The sequence below is a fragment of the Ostrinia nubilalis genome, chromosome 4, assembly GCF_963855985.1.
Source record: "Ostrinia nubilalis chromosome 4, ilOstNubi1.1, whole genome shotgun sequence".
Lineage (NCBI taxonomy): Eukaryota > Metazoa > Arthropoda > Insecta > Lepidoptera > Crambidae > Ostrinia > Ostrinia nubilalis.
The window spans coordinates 6,394,326-6,412,238 of NC_087091.1; the positions used below are offsets into that span (position 1 = coordinate 6,394,326).

Below are 17,913 nucleotides of genomic sequence, written 5' to 3' on the forward strand. Positions count from 1 at the left end.
TAATTGAGTTGCTACGTGTGGCGGACAAAACTCTTTGACAATTAGTGTAGAAACTTTTTAAGGAATCCATGGGTAAATCAGGAGGCAAATAACAGACGCATAAATTAATCTCTGAGGCATTTTTATCATTGCTGCGCGGCAAAATAGTAATCCAGATATCCTCGACTGGGCCATCCCAAGACTTACGCCGAATTACATCAAAACTTTTATTAATCGCTAATAGAACACCTCCACCCTCAACTTTGTTCACGAATGTACTTTCTCGGTCTCTACGAAATACATTATAACGTTGATCAAATAACTCACTATCAAATACGCCAGAGTTGAGGTTGGTTCCACTTTTCATGCTGGAAAACAACTGTAACTTTTAACTACTGCCATAGTATGTCCAGGTCCCGAACTATTTTAGAATATGACGTCTCATTCATAACAAATCCTAAACTTAATATTTTCATAAAAATTAGACCTATGTTGTGGCTTATAATTTTATGCCATATTCTGCAAAGAACATTTTAGCATTGTTTTTCACGAAACTCTTGAATGCTTTTCCAGAAAATCTAAGTCTCGACATAAAAAATATTACTTTCTTTCCTCGGTTATTTACAAACTATACCATTACAACTAAGTAGGTAAGTAAAGTCAAGCAATTCTTGGAAACGTCGCCAACGTATACAGTTGCAGAAACTCCTTCGTTTTTAAAAATACAAGATTATTCTTCGTCTCGGAGGTTCAATAAGGCGAAATCTGAGATAGCGTTTATGTACTCAAGGTGCGAGCTTTGTTTACATTTCAAAATTGCACTTTGCACTGCGACAACTCTCGCGTCGCTTTGTGTCAACACGGCGACGTATTCAAACATTGTAACCGTCAAAAAAGTCGATGTGTTGCCGTGAGCTATCTGTAACGTATCGCGAAAGGTAAGCCGTAGCAATCATAACTCTCGTACACAGAACAAATCTCTATTGTTTGCTTCTGTGTTGCAAACTTTATCCACATTGAATTAGTATTTTATTACTCAAGACGGGACGGTGCTTTTCGGTGAGAGGTAGTTTGTTTCCGAGTATTTGTTACTCGGTGCAGAAGTGGGAATACGGGTTTAAAGTATCGACTCTGTTGTTTAACTTGTTTTGTTTCAACAGTTACAAACGGAGCAGCAAGCTATTTGTTTTTTTACAAACACAACCTTACATTGTGAATAAATAAATACAAGATGAACGTTTTAATTGAACTGAACCCTAAGAAACTGGATGCGGACAATGGCGGATGTGGAAAGCCTTGGGGGAGGCCTTTGTCCAGCAGTGGACGTCATTTGACTGAAACGATGAACCCTAAACATTGGCAATAATCTCTTAAATTACTAGCCTGCAAAGGCAATCCTTGCACTCAAGCAAGTCTCATGAACGCATTTCAATCGCTATGCCAGTTGCATTTCGCTGCCTGCAAGTACATTGTTATGATCCACACCGGGCCAGCACGTTCCCTTTGCGGTGTTCCAGTAACGATCGCAAACTTCATCGAAATTTCAAGCTGTCCAACAAACAGCGCGGGCACCGACGTCCAAGACCCGTTTAAAATTGCACGTCCCATCGCCCTCCCCTGTTTGGATTCCACTCTGTCAACACCGCTGAGCTGCACTCCGCATCACCTAGTTACGTGTCAAACATTGTTTAGTAGTGGTTTTGTTAGTGTTCAGCCCCCCAGTTTGCTTACAATCACGGCCTCGACAACTTTGACGAAACTTTTACTTCCCACCTGTGTGTACACAACCGAATTTCAAATCCATGCACTGTATTACACGGCCGATATGCCTCCGCAGAACAATGCCATTATGTTCCACACAATACTGATTCAGGCAGTAACACAAGTCGCCGGGTCCATTAGTATATCACCAAATTAAACCCATTTAGTAACCGATTCGTAAGTAAACAGTGCCGGTTGCGAATTGGGCGAGGTTTTTGATCGTGAATCGGAGCCCGGCACTAGTCTGTCGGCCGCAATTACGCGTAACCCCAAGTATTAATTACATTGTCTAATGGAGCGGCTGATGTTGGCTCGGTGACGCGTCAACAAATGTGTACACCCTAATTGTGACTGGTAAACTTCATTAATTGTTTCCTTAACTTTCCTTAGGTATAATTTAAATGTTCATAAAGGCTAAACCGACCTTCATAGGAGCTCGTACTTTGCAGATTCGAAATTCTCTCTATTCGAAACCAAAAAAGATATTAATCAGAGTGCAATCCACCATAGTGCAATCCCATTTCGCGACGATTGAAATTTTTGAATGCTTTCGGGTGGCGCAATCAAAAAGCGACCTGATTAAAATGAGCAGTCCAAACATTTTGCTTGTCGGTTTTTTCATTAACACAATGGTTTAGTTAAAAGCTTGCTCTCTTAGTGGTATTTGTTTTCAGCGCAGAGCGGTGGCGCGTCGAACGTTAAGTGATCTTTTATCCGGGACTAATCGAGCAAATAGTTAGCTCTGCGTTACAATGTCTCGCCAATCAGTAATGCACCAGGGAACTTTCTTATGCTAGAATCGGCTTCAGCTCGCTCTTGTGCTTAGCGTAATAACTAAACACACTTCAGTACCTACGCCATGGAAGATGATCTAAACGTCGATGCGCAATTCGAAAGATGGGTTTAGTGAAGTCACATGTAACGATACATTGTTAAGAGAGAGTTTAATAAATCTTTGTTAATGCATTCATTGAATAATTCTATGAATACTTCTGAAAAAAGTAACACCGTATTCATTATTCTAGTACACAGCTGGCGTGCAAGCAAATGTCACATTCGAAATATTTTCATTACATTTTTCCGGCGTCATCTGTGACAAAAAACAGAATGCATTCAGTACCGTAAGCCTTGCACCGGTAGCAGAAGCACTTTAAGCGTTATGCACTCTTATAAATATTAAACGGGGCGAGCCCGGGACCCCCAACAAAAACGTTTATCTGGTCTCCGTGGAAAAACCGCCAGAATTAGCAGCGGGGGGTGGATTAAGGCGGACCGCACTTAATCCTTCACTAAGAAGGCTTTGCTTAAACGAGTTCTAACGAGCTAAAGATAAAACAATTACCGGCGACGTGATTAAGAGATTCGGAGGACACTTGTTACGTCTTAGGTAGATGCCGTCTCGGCTCTTTGACGGGCTGTTGGCTGTTTGCCGTGATTCCGCCGCGATTTACTCACCCGCTCAAGACAAATGTTTAACTCGGGCAAAGGGACTGTAACACGCTCCTTTTGTGCCGGAAAACTCTGGAGTCGTGCTCCTTGAGGAGATCTGTATCATGCTTATTAGGAAATGTTGCTTTACTCAAATAAAACTGGTTATAGAGCAAGAGCTAACCTAAATTTTTCAGCCATTTTCATAATTAAGGTCTACAAAATAAATTTGGCTTCGTTGAGGTATGCTAAACTAAGATTTACTTTAGGTCTCCATCAGACGTAAAAAGTAGCCCTTTTAAAATTTTACCAAAGTTAAAATAGCTAAGTTTATGTCGGTATCAACTCACTTTAAAGCATTTTAACCCCTAATTTGGCTTACTCTACTCGTACTATATGTACAGTTAAGTAATGATCCAGATGTGATTATTTATCCCAGCGACAAAGAGACAAAAGGTCCCGAGCCAGGCGCGAGTCATCCACCAAAACCCTCGGCAAACATTCAGCCGTCCAATTTGGCCGTAAGTTCAATAAGTTTTCTGAAATCCCATTTTCGGAAGAATCAACAATTCACTCCCCTATTACGCAGTAAAAGATCCCAATATCAAACCGGGCGTGACGTTTGTCATTTTATCACCTTGTCGCTCCTCCTAATATTTTTTTACCTCAATTACGACTCCCTCTGCGAGCGCAAATAAACGTTTCCAAAGATTAAAATAAAATTCCCGTGAATATTGATACTGAGAGCGAAGGAGTATAATAAAACGGAGCTCCTTAGACAGATTACCGGCCTTTTATGGGGCCCTTGCCTTAATAACATTTGTAATTGCGATATCCTATTTAATTAATTAGGCATTAACATACTAAATGTATGTTAAAACCAACTGGTAGACCTATTAGAGCTGGAAGTAAGGCATAACGAAATAAAACAAATTATGAATTCAGTATTTGTTTGTACAAAGGGAAGATAGAAAGATTTACAGATTTAACCATTTAAAAAATAAAAGTGAATAGAATATTCTAAAAACAGTCCGACTTAAATTCAAGAGTGCCTCCGAAAAAGCTTATAAAAGTAAAGAAATTAATCTGCAATTCAAAATCCTTCATTGCCCTCTTAATTTTTTTTCGTCTTTGCCTTTTCTTGGTCTTTCAAAGACATAAGAATCTCAATGCGGATAAGATTTGGAGATTTGTAACAATAAACTGGCTATGAAAAAGTTTGGATGTAATGTAATCTTTCCACAAAGTAGGAATAATAAACGTTCCTACTTATGAAAATCATAAGTGTCCTTAAACAAAATATTGTTATAAGCAAACCAGCCGAAGCGGAGTAATGAATCACAGTCCCATTTGAATTTTAAAAATTTACTTAATGATATCTATGCGTTAGGGAAAATACACATTAGAATTGTAAATTAATTACTCGACGTTCGCTTACGCTTTTCTCTTGAATTCGGCATTCATCGCCGAAATCGAATTCGCCCGCGAGGGTCTACAAAACTAATTACGTATCTCCGATACTCTTCTTCCACGCTTTCTTACGTGCCTTTCGCATTTCCATATAAGTTGAGCTCTAAACGAGCCAATCTATTCACGTCTACACATCAGGGGGTCGCATTTGCATATAGAACAGAAATTTATTAAATCTACAGCCAATATCCAACGTTCCGACATCGAACTTTCGCTTCTTGGTTGCGTCTCTGATATTTTTATTGGATTGTAAAAGAGCTATTTGCTTTATGGTAACCACTCCTGCTGAAGGCGCGAGTAGTTTAAACTCCGCGATTTTAAAACAATTTTTCAAGTCAACCTGCGTTGTTTAATACTCCACAATCGAACAAAGGAATAATACTATGTAGTTCCTACTTCATTTTTGCTCGTTTATAAATTTTTAATTTGCTAATCGAATGTCAAAAAAGTTACTTATTAAATCAAAGAAAAAAAACTTAATAGCAATTTTAAATAATGTTCCATGTATAAAACAAAACACCGTCGATTGTTCCTTCCAGCCAGTATCGCCCGTCGCATTTAATATGATTATGAAATTAAAAATACAAAACATTTTACTTAGCTAATGGATCCCGTCGTAATTTCACCATTTTTCATTTGACAGGTGACGGTTTATAAACGAACTCTAATTTGCTTCCCTGGACTAAATTGTTTGGAACATCTACCTAAATAATTGTATTCTTTCAGAGACATTTCATATTTTGTTTTCCTATTTTCATAACTTCTTTTCCAACTTTAATTAGGCGATTCGTTTATTTCGTCTAAATTATCAAAAGTGTTAACGTGTAGTCAAACATAGCTAAAGTAAATAAGGTATTTAAAAAATTGGGTTATAAGGTTATTGGTAAACCTACATAATTAAGAAGAAAATGAGTCAAACACTTAACCAGTCGATATCTAGTCAGTTTGATTTAATATGAAAATAAAACGGAGTTAATTAATTATAAACTCATTTCCTTCAAAGTGGTTGGTAACGGAAGCGTTCAATTCTGAAATGGTCTCTGAGGAAGGAATATTAAAAACCCTTTGAAACAAGCTGGTATTAATCCCCGATTTATCATTCGCGTTCATTTTGCTATTTTAATAGAAATCAAAACAAATGGTCATAAAAACTTACCATTATGGTTGCCATTCTAATACTGTCATATGTTTGTGCTAATATGAAAATTACTTGAAGTGAAAACTTAAATTTTCCAATATCGAATCGATAAGTAGACGTTAATCTATTCGTAGTCATGCTTCCAAAACAAAACAGCCAAGTATTAAAATATGTTCTCGTTTTTCTCAAAAAAATGTTTGTGTAGCAAAGGCATAAAGCTGCAGTAATGGGTTGAGTGTCGGTGCATTTTAATTAATTCCCTTTCTATCGCGATGCGGGCTATCAGCGCCCCCGCAGGCGGCGCAAGCAAATAACTGTGGCCGCCGGGGGTTAACGGTTTTGACACAGCCATAGGTAATGCGAATTTTTCTCCGCTACTGCAGTTATCGAACTACAAACCGGAACTTTGTAGGGAAAACGTTACACGGGATATATCTTTCACTGTTTTCATTTTAAAAACTCGTAAAACCTTAAAAATAAAGCGTTCACCTCTCAGCTGTGGCAGAATTTTCCATACCGGTTTTATTCCGGGAGCTGGTATTGGCCACAGTTTGAGAGTTAAAGTAAAGTAAAGTAAAAGTAAAAGTATTTTATTTGCCAACAAAAGAATTACAGTTTTTTTATCTAGCGGCTGCTGCACTAAGCTGTGCTTGTGTCGCGGCAGCAGTTAACTACATACCAAAATTAATTCTAAGCACCTAACCAATATTTGATCAATTTCATGTTTGTTTTTCAACACGAGATATTCATATAATCGGCCGTTTGGTGTAGTGGTTCAGAACGGACTACTATGCCGAGAGGTCCCGGGTTCGATTCCCGGCCGGGCAGAAATTGAAATGATGAATTTTAATTTCTGTGACGGGTCTGGGTGTGACTATGTATAATATTTATGTATTAAAAAAAAAAGTATATAAGTAGTATATCCGTTAAGCTAGCACCCATAACACAAGCATTAAGTTGCTTACTTTGGGGCTAGCTGGCGCTGTGTGAAATTGTCCAAAGATTTATTAGATTTATTAGATTAGATATAATCAATACATATTTGATACCGAAGAATAGAGTAGGTAGATAATGAACGTGCGGCAGATTCTTTATGAAATAATCATTATTATGAGTGAGATTTTGAATTTTAAGCGTGCTTCTTTGTTCGCAGGCTCTGGACGGCCAAAACATCTACAACGGATGCTGCACTCTCCGCATCGACTACTCAAAGATGACCTGCCTTAACGTGAAATACAATAACGACAAGTCCCGGGACTACACCAACCCGACGCTGCCGTCGGGCGATGGAGACGCGCACCAGCTGTTGACCAGTGAGTTGATGCCACTGCGGGCTCGGCTCGCCCTGGCGCTCGCATCCAGGATGAGTTAGTCCTTACTACTCCGCGCACCTGGACGCTTAGCGCACCGCTCCCGACACCCTGTGTAGACTAGAGCTGGCATGAACGTAAACAACTTCTTTCCACCACGTCCCCTTCACCACCCTGAAGGGTATAAACAGCTTCCAAAGTTGACTCCCCCCCTAATATCTTTCGGGTCCCATTCCAGCTGTTGACCAGTGAGTTGATGCCACTGCGGGCTCGGCTCGCCCTGGCGCTCGCATCCAGGATGAGTTAGTCCTTACTACTCCGCGCACCTGGACGCTTAGCGCACTGCTCCCGACACCCTGTGTAGACTAGAACTGGCATGAACGTAAACAGTTTCTATCTTCCATGTCCCCTTCTACCACACTTAAGGGTATAAACAGCTTCCAAAATTGACTCCTCCCTAATTTCTTTCGAGTCCCATTCCAGCTGTTGACCAGTGAGTTGATGCCACTGCGGGCTCGGCTTGCCCTGGCGCTCGCATCCAGGATGAGTTAGTCCTTACTACTCCGCGCACCTGGACGCTTAGCGCACCGCTCCCGACACCCTGTGTAGACTAGAGCTGGCATGAACGTAAACAACTTCTTCCCACCATGTCCCCCTCTACCACCTTGAAGGGTATAAACAGCTTCCAATGTTAACTCCTCCCTAATATATTTCGGGTCCCATTCCAGCTGTTGACCAGTGAGTTGATGCCACTGCGGGCTTGGCTCGCCCTGGCGCTCGCATCCAGGATGAGTTAGTCCTTACTACTCCGCGCACCTGGACGCTTAGCGCACCGCTCCCGACACCCTGTGTAGACTAGAGCTGGCATGAACGTAAACAGTTTCTATCTTCCACGTCCCCTTCACCTCCCTGAAAGGTATAAACAGTTTCCAAAGTTGACTCCCCCCTAATATCCTTCGAGTCCCATTCCAGCTGTTGTCCAGTGAGTTGATGCCACTGCAGGCTCGGCTCGCCCTGGCGCTCGCATCCAGGATGAGTTAGTCCTTACTACTCCGCGCACCTGGACGCTTAGCGCACCGCTCCCGACACCCTGTGTAGACTAGAGCTGGCATGAACATAAATAACTTCTTTCTCCCACGTTCCCTTTGCCACCCTGAAGGATATAAACTGACAATGTTAACTTCTCTCAAATGTCCTCCTCCAATTCTCGATCAGAAAGATACGGCCGCCAAGGGCATGCATCTAGGATGATTTAGTTCCTGATACTCCATGCACCTGGCTGCTAGACGCATAGATCCTGTTCACTCTGTGAACAAAAGCTAACAACTTCTTCCTTTCATACCCTCTTTACAGCTATGGTCGTTACCACAGAGCCGCATTCCAGTTCCTCTTTCTTAAAATGCGATCGGGCCCCACTCCAAATCCTGCTCAGAGAATATGCCACTGCATCTAGCGCCACCCCAATCACCTCGTGTAGTTTAGAGCTGGCATGAACCTCTTTTAATACCACCACACCACGTTTACGTACATGCCTCTTCTATCAAAGTATTTAGTAGTTCTATCGAAATCTGTTATGCAACGAACTTTCTATATCCTGCATCCGACGCCAACCTGATCTCCGTTCTTTTAATAATTAAGTAAATTTTTGACGTCAAATTTTAAAGTAAGTTTTCTTCTACATTGCCTGTAACTTTATCATTTGAAAGTACTACCGACCTGGTGCTTGTATTTGAACTGCTAAACTCTATTTTATTTTGCGTTACATGTTTCTGATTTTTATTCTAAAGATTCCTTGATATTTTGGCACCAGCACCTTAATTTAAAACTACTTTAATGTTTTCTTTTGTGTTTTTCTGATAATTATATTTTAGGTTAAGTATTTTATTGCCTTTGTAACTAATAAATAAGCGCTACATGTTAGTGTAGCTCACAATAATAGTATGTAAGTTAAATCATATTATATTTAGTCTCGAAAGGGAAACAAAACTTGCTAACATGAGTTAGTAATAAAAATAGTAGTTGTTACGCGACTACGTCAAAATTAACTTCTCTCAATTAGCTTGAAGTCATTATGTTTCATGGTCGTGTTAACCTACCTCAAAAGACAATAAACTTGTCTTTGGATGGCCAAAATAGAGCAGTTTATTTCTTGGACTTTTGTTAGAAACAGCAGATTCATTAGGGGTAAATTCCAAACAGGTGGAGGTGTGCTAGCGCCACAGTTCCTAGGACTGGGCTCGGGCCTGACTTCGCCCTACGGAGTGGGCGTGGGCGGCGTGGGCTTGCCCGCGTTCGGGGCCCTCACCCTCACGCCCGCCTCGCCGGCCCTGCGCGCCCTGACCGCGCCTCCGCTGCCACTCGCCACCGTGCTCCTCGTGTCCAACCTCAACGAAGAGGTCAGTACCACACCACGACCCAAACACCCCATGTTTGACTCCTGACAAACCAAACAGGACCTTTATTACAAACTTTTTACAACCCCCCCCCCCCCCCCCCTCAACCTTTTGTTTTAAAACTTTTTAGTAACCGAAACAAACACGTTGCTTAGGTTCACGCTTGAAATCTCAAAGGTGAAATCTCATAAAATGAGACAACCTAATTTGAAATCAGAATTTTGAACGTTGAAATTTTAGATGAAAATTGATTGACCGTAGTAGTAAATGTTTATTGTCAAATTATTCATTACGCTAACACAATAGCCAGTAACGACCGCGTAGCTCTACTCCGTAACGATGGGCTCATTCGGCGATTACGCAAACGACTAATGCATTCACTAATACGAGCGGCGTTACAGGCTATTATACTTATATATCCTACTCAAAACTCTTTAAAAATAAGTTGCTAATTTCTTTATAGATAATTATGATGTCAAATATCTTTTACGACTATTTATAATACTGTCTCTTTCTCTCTCCTATTGTTTTAGATGGTCACGCCTGACGCTCTATTTACCCTTTTCGGTACGTGTGCACATACATTCCGTATTTTATATTAAAACATTAATATACTCCTGAGCCCTGTCGCCTGGAAGACAAATTGTCACCTAACATTCTCGACTTCTGTACTGATAACCGCATCCGTTTGTCGAAGCTTCGCTTGATAACACTATCGAACCTAAACGCTTTATTAACTTGACAATTTGTGTTTCAGACGCTTTAGTCGTAGCTAAGTTATACGTCTCTTGTCTACCCAGTGTTGTCTTTGTTTCATTATCATTTTATTTTTTCCGTCTGTCTCTATCAGTTGTAAGCAGATGTATAATTTGCATTTTGTAAATTTTATAATTTCTTACGTTAAAGTTTGTAGATTATGCGAGTATGCAGCGAGCTGCATTACATCGCAGATTTGAAATAGACAGTTTCTAAGCCACCAGATGTTGGAGAAAAATGTTTTACCACGTTCGTAGTTTGCTTCAAACAGCAGACCGATACGAGTCTGGACTGTTAATAGCTAAAGCATTAATAAAGGCTTACCGTGACCAATTTAGCGCTTGAAGTGGTTTTTTTCTTCTTATATAATTTTCCAACTGTCCCGTTTCATGACATTATTATATATTTTACAACATTACTACTAAAATACATTGTATTCTTCAGAGTAAATGTAGTGGATTTAGTTTAGATTTTTAGGCGTTCTCTGTAGACAACATTTTGGGTCTTCTCAAATGTGTTTTATTTGATGTTCTAACAAAATTACTTCAAACAATAAACAAAGCCTTACCACACCGTATACAGAACACAATTATTTACCTACTTACATACAGAACCTATATCTAATAACGCACATTTGAGCCAACTATAATTTAATTGTTCTTGGATTGGATTGAAATTAACCAAATAAAAATTACAAAAATGTTTACGATGCATTCAGAATTTCACTCCAAGTCCAACTAGTTGGGTAACTCCCTGACTAAATAGACTAATTAGAAATAGTACAAACACAAGCGTGGTCGGTGTGTAAGACGATGTTTGTGTGTAGGTGTATACGGGGACGTGCAACGGGTGAAAATCCTATACAACAAGAAGGACTCAGCCCTGATCCAGATGGCTGAACCGCACCAGGCACATCTAGGTAAGAAAAACAAATGTTAAACTACACCTTCAAATCTAAATCGCGTTGGTAATGTGTAGAGACTTAACGCAATCGCAGTTTTGCCTTGATGATAGGGTTAAGTTGCCTAAAATTACGTTATTCAATAATGTCTTATTAACTCTACCCTATCATTTCGTCTAAATGGCTTGCTTGTACTCGTTAACAAATGTTCGTTCTGAACTATTCAAACATGAGAGGACATCGTGAAAACGAAAACTTTTTGACCCACGCAATTTCAAATATTTTGTTAGACTTTCATTATGTTTCCATAATTAATTGGTACCATACTTAAGAAATTCAAGGTTTATTTAAAAAGAAAATTAATAGGTGCCAATTGAGACGTTAAATTTTTTTGTAGCGATGACTCACATGGACAAGCTCCGTGTGTTCGGCAAGGCGATGCGCGTCATGCTGAGCAAACACCAGACAGTGCAGCTGCCTAAGGAAGGCCAACCCGATGCTGGGCTCACGAGGTACCATAGATAGTTTGAATTTAAAACTTTTTCGTGCTGAAATAAGGTCTAAAACTATCGTTTTGGCGAGAATTGCAATTTCGCTAAGGAGCAAGGCTCCGACAAGCGCAGCGTGGTGAACAAGTGATCTTATAAAGGTTACACTTCCATGTCCAAACAGCTAATCAAGAAAGCATGGGGGAGGCCTATTTTGCAGTGAAAATAATGAATCATCATCATTTTTTACAACAGAACACGTAATTTTCAAAAATACTACCCGCAAAATGCTGTAAACAACACATCCAACATTCCTCTGCCTTTTAAAAATAATCAACAGCAGAAAATGTACAAGGAAAATGTTCCCTCCATGTTGAAACATCTCACTTACAGTTCCCCCGAACATAATCCTCATACGGACCGCGGAATACATTCTTCCCGTGTTACATTCCAGGGATTACTCACAGAGCCCGCTGCACAGATTCAAGAAGCCGGGAAGCAAAAACTACCAGAACATCTACCCGCCGAGCGCCACGTTACATCTGTCCAACATTCCGTAAGTTATTGTCCAATTTATACGTCTCATTTGCTGCAGCGACGCCCATTTGTCACTTTTTGCGCTTAACAACTTTCGGTGTATGCAGATATAAAATACGGCGACAGCAAGGACATCACTTATATTCAGCTACATTTAACTGAATTTCCTTCTGGTCTGGTTTTGGAAACATATTTTGAACATTGCTGTGTGGTTAACACGTTGACGCCTCTTTTCAGAGCCACGGTGTCGGAAGATGACATCAAGGAAGCTTTCACCAAACGGGGATTCACAATCAAGGCATTCAAGTTCTTCCCGTGAGTTTTGCCTAATTATTTTCCTTTTTTCTTCCAAGTCCCAACAGTTGTCACAATGCCATCTACCATTTGACGGAGTCTCTGACATATCTTTATCATCTTTTAGGCAATAAGAGTTCCAGTAGTTTTCTTCCAGTTAAGTGATTTATTCAACATTTTCTCGTTATTTCCATTACAGCAAGGACCGCAAAATGGCATTGGTGCAACTACCCTCAATCGACGACGCGGTGGCGGCGCTCATTAAAATGCACAACTACCAACTCTCGGAGTCGAACCACCTTCGAGTCTCGTTCTCCAAGTCCAGCATCTAAGGGTGCTTCCCGGAATATCACACAAGCGGTGGCGGTCGGTTCGGGCTGCGAGCCGATTGCGGTACGCCTCTCACTATTCGATTCGCTGTATAGGATCCCTTGCAAGTTTAGGTGGCGCCACTAGAGCATGGTCTTACTAATTCAAGTCACTTCCTTTCATGTCCAAATTTTTTGGATGAGCCCCTTCAAATCTAAATTTCCCGATAGTTATAATTGGAGTATGTTTAAGATTTTTGATTCTTTGTCCAAGTTGCAAAAGGATTTTTTGCCCAGTTATAGGAAGTTCCAGTGCAAGGCGCTATTCGTAGCGCTGATATTTAACATAATAGTAGTTAGAATTTTAAGGCCATTCTCTTTGGCTTGGCAGCTATTTTCTTAGATCTAATTCATGTCGCTGATTGATAATTATAATTACAGCGGCCTCAAGACTCTAGGGCCTTTAGGCCTAAGCTATTTAGTATAATGTAAGTTAAACTACGATGATCGAGGAATCGCACTGTCAATTAGTTCTAATTGACGCCGCCAGTTGAAATGTTGCCAGTGTGGCGCCGGTAGCGACAATTGTAGGTAGATGAAGGTTTTTATGCACGGGATCTTCTGCAGCGCTACTCTATTGTATATTATTTTTAATAATAAAGAGCTACCGTACGGCCGCCCAACACCCGACTGTCATACATCTTACCTCTCACACAATCGAGAATTTGACTCGACTGAAAATTAAATTGTATCTGTATTACGCTTACTCGGATCAGTCTAGAAATTAAGTGCTACTCTATTTTCTTAATGAATACGTACGTATTACTACTGTACATCATAATCTAAGATACTATCATCACATTTTACTCGTTATTTTAGAACAAGGGTGCCCACCTACTTTACAACAGAGAGGATTTCTATTTTGTGTGATATTCATTCCATTTATTGATTTTCATAATTTATTTTTGTAAACGTGTAATGATTTCCAGTGATTTCGATATATTTATGGATTCTTGAAATCGAAATACTATCAGAAGTATATAATTCTGCAATTAGATTGCGCTAGATTTGTTTAAATTTGGCAGTTTGTGTAACTATTTTTAATTGCAATGTTTGACATTGCCCCAGTTATTTTTATGGTTAATGACAGACTATTATTATTATTATATCCTAAATTGTAATAATCACTTTAGCACATTGTTAAAAAAATATTTCTTTGTCACATAATTTGCAGTTATTATCCTAATATTATATTTTATACATATATTTTATGCTCTATTTTAATATGCACAATTTACTATTATTGCATTTCTTTATAAGTAATTATATAGTTTTGTACGCATACACATTTTTTCTTATTTTATTATTGATGGAATGTTACGTTTAGAAATGTGTATGTGTGTGCAATATTAGTTTTTAGATATATTTTAATAATATATTTTAGGTGTATGCAACGTCTTCTGCGCCCGGACATCCCGCGCTATATATTATTACAATCTTATATGCTTCCAAACTCGTTTCGTTGTTTAGGAGAATATTATTCTATACTTTGTTTCAGTAGTTCGTGACGTTTAGTTAGTGTAATCACAACTCTTAAGGCTAAGCATCTAGATTATATTTCACTATTTAAAGTTATGTTCAGCGACATAATAGTGACATGATGCATTTATTTTGATGTTAATTTATATTAATGGTAGCTACAACATATTATAAATGCTCGTGCATACATTTCACTAAGCAGTTAATTATAGATAATTATTTATTCTGCCTGGTCGGGGAACGCTGCGTGGCGCGCGGTGACGTATTAGAATAATTGTTGTGTGCGCGGACGCCGCCACGCGCAAGTATTAGCGAGATCTGATTTTGCTCTATGACATATAATCGTCAGTATTTACACTAGGTCACAATACTTCATTATTAAACAGTATTTTAGTTAAATAATTCTCCCTCGATGTTTCGTTTTGTATATAGACGCTCCGACTTCCAACACTCGAGCTTTTCACGCTTCTCGGACTTCACCAAGTTCTCGATTGGTTTCACACGACTTTGCCTTCTTAAATTAATTAAAAATGCGTCTAGTCCAATGCAAAAGAGATTAAGTTTGTGGGTAAGTGATTTACGTTATGAAAAATCTTCTAATTTGTCTGTGTCTAAACTCTGGTAAGAAAAGCTTTTGTAAAAAGATTGTATTATAAAGAATTTGGTCATAGAGTGATGCCCAGATATTAAATCTAACTGTTAGGACCAGTTTTAAGTGTTCAGTTACACGTCCAGTATACACGAATGACGGCGGAACACGCGTGAGACAGATACCTGAACGTGACACGTGAGGTGAGAACGATCATCACAATAGTCGTTACGGGCTCGCAAGTCTTCGACGGAAGCATACATATCTTGACAATGCCACGACGGCATTTCAACTAGGGTAGAGTTTGAGGCGAGTGTAAGTATGGCGGTGCGAGCATGAAGCGGCGTCTCAGCCTCGCCGAGGCTCAAGTCCCTTCATTCCTTACTTTCAACATAACGCCCGTAGTCACAAATATCAAACGGTCGAACAACCGACCCGTTTTTCTTATTTAAGAAATCAATTTGAAATCATAAAATCACATATTTACACTATTATAAAATTGTATAATATACATCACGTACTCTAAATAAATAAAAATAGAGCTTAGTAAATTGAATAAAACTGAAAAAATTAGAACGTCATTGTATGTAAGTTTTAATAGAAAAATCATACAAATTGTATTAATCAGTACCTACCTACGATAAGAACATTAGTAGTTATTTGGTTTAGATAATGTTAGGAGACCAGGGTGTGGTGATATTTTGCACGTTTTTGAAAATGTTTTTCTAATAAGGTGCAGGATTCTGTGCCTGTTTTGAAATAAAGTGAAGAAATGGAAAGTGACTGGTGGTGGTCTGCTTCGAGATCGGCGGGATCGCATTTGTAATTTTAAAATTTACTATTACGTATTCGATAAACAAAATCACAAAAAGGAGATTACATATCTTTATTGAACGTAGAACGCTACACACGGCATAAGGCGCATCGCGTGAATAGTTATGTATCAGTTGCTTGTGCTCAATCGTAGTCGACAGTGTGTAGCGTTTTCAGGCCTAAAGTTTTTTCAATAACATCGGTATTGACTAATAGATAATTAATAGGGATTTATGTGTTTAGAGAAGTATTTTAAATATTTAGATAATAATGGTAATATTATTAAAAAATAATAAAATAGATCAGTGTTTAGGATGAGATGCCAAATTTAAGAGTCAATATCACATTATTTTAGGTAAATGGTAATTGAGGTAATCTTAACATTTATTGAAAAGTTGATGAAAATGTTACAGTTAAATTATATTTGAGAGTTTTATTAAGCGCAATATATGCAATTTTATTCATCGTAAGTGAACATTGTTTCAATTTGTTAGTTAAAGTTATGCGTTGAAAGATGTGGATGTTGTTTTCGGATGTCTTCAGTTCTGCCGCCGTGCGCGGGCCGAGCTCTTCGTGTTGCCTTCCTGCGTTCAAACGACATATCCTAGCATATCATTCTGAGGATGCTTAAGTATATTTTATTGCGCTTTATATTCACCTCTTGTAGTAGCTGTATCGGTACAGAGCCTCGCGGTAGGCCGACATATCAACTGAGATTGGCTCAGGCGCATGATGCACCCATCGGTCGCTCGGGCGACACTCGTCGCCGCAACATACTTTCAACTTCATTGTTTCTGTAATGCCTAATTTAAGATGTCATCGTTTCTTTTCTTATTGTAAAGTTAAGCCTTTTGTGTGGTTAATTTCATTCTTATTTTTAATTTCATGATTAAACTTATTATTATAATTGATACTTTTTTGTTCTTTATTTTTCACCTTTCCCTTTCTACCCTGCGTCCCTTTTGTTTCTAACATACTCGATACCAATTGTCTAAAGTACGACAGAGTTACCTACGTTGAAGTTATGGGAACCTGTTTTGTATTTATCCTTGCATTTTTTTTATTCTTTAACCTCCAAAACATTTTTTTTTAATTTCACGGTGTTTTCAAATACTCAAAGAGATTATACTATTTGTAAATAAAACTTATAAATTTTAAAGGGGATCAATATAATGAAGATGTACGTTAGTACACAATTGGTATTCTAGACATATTCGTACTTATAGATCTAAACTATCCAAACGGTAATCTAAAGTCATTATCATTTAAAGTGTGTATCTGCTTCTGTGTTAACCCTATACGACTACCTTCCTTGTTTTGCTTGAACGTTTCCGATCTTGCGCGGTTAAGTATAGGCGAAATCGTTGTTTAGTTGAATTGTAAAAGGAGTAAGGGACTAATATATTGCCAATGATATGTTTTATAGAATTATATCAAATGGATTATATCTAGCACAGGGTATAATGTGAATAAATTATATGCCGCCCGGGTGCGAACCTAAGCCCCGGCGGCGCGTCCGTGCCACGTCCCTTATTCCTGCTGCGTGGAAAGAACTGATCCATTCCCTATTAAAACGTTGAATTAGCAAAAATGTGTAACTGCCAATTATAGGGATATGCTAAATATCGTCGTGAATTGGATTACCTATAGATAATAGTTTAATTATAAACAAATTTGACATTACTAGCAAACTGAATTTAAATATTTTATCAATACATTTAACTTACAGATATGAACTTGAAACCTATAAAGTGGCAGTTATTCTCATGTTATAATCTGCGGATGTAAATATTATACACAACTATGTTAATAATTAACAAATTAAATTAATAGGATCTATAGTAAAAATTAACATAATCATTACTTTAAGATTTACTAGATAATCCTATCTTAATTTCAGTAGTCGCTATAGTTAATTAATACCTACTTATCGAGAATAATCTTCCTAAGGAGTATTGTACTACTCTCCTTTCTTTGTTCCTTCGACTTTAGTATTGTTTAGTTGTTCACTAAAAATTAAAATGGTGTGCAAATTAAAGGGTTGTGTGTAAAGTTAAAATAGTTAAATAGTTTAAAGTGAATCGTTTGAGTAACGAAAAAAATATCTCATACTTTTCCTATGAAAAAGCACATCTCTTACGTTTGCTCCTCTTCGGTGATTTTTCTGACCTTCCTTGACGCGTCATTTAGTGTAAATGATTCAATATGC

General features: G+C 38.6%; 1 protein-coding gene across 6 annotated transcripts in view; it reads left to right on the forward strand.

The window, feature by feature from the left end:
- LOC135088582 (polypyrimidine tract-binding protein 1) overlaps positions 1-16,617 on the forward strand; it is a 561,827-nt gene extending 545,210 nt beyond the window's left edge. For all 6 annotated transcript variants that reach the window (XM_063983454.1, XM_063983457.1, XM_063983456.1 and 3 more), the window contains 8 exons: positions 6,930-7,089; positions 9,286-9,482; positions 10,013-10,046; positions 11,062-11,154; positions 11,534-11,648; positions 12,079-12,180; positions 12,399-12,476; positions 12,655-16,617. In XM_063983454.1, coding sequence (XP_063839524.1) covers positions 6,930-7,089; positions 9,286-9,482; positions 10,013-10,046; positions 11,062-11,154; positions 11,534-11,648; positions 12,079-12,180; positions 12,399-12,476; positions 12,655-12,787 — 912 coding nt within the window. In that variant the 3' untranslated portion in view covers positions 12,788-16,617. The remainder of the gene's footprint in view (positions 1-6,929; positions 7,090-9,285; positions 9,483-10,012; positions 10,047-11,061; positions 11,155-11,533; positions 11,649-12,078; positions 12,181-12,398; positions 12,477-12,654) is intronic.
- The last annotated feature ends 1,296 nt before the right edge of the window (positions 16,618-17,913 follow it).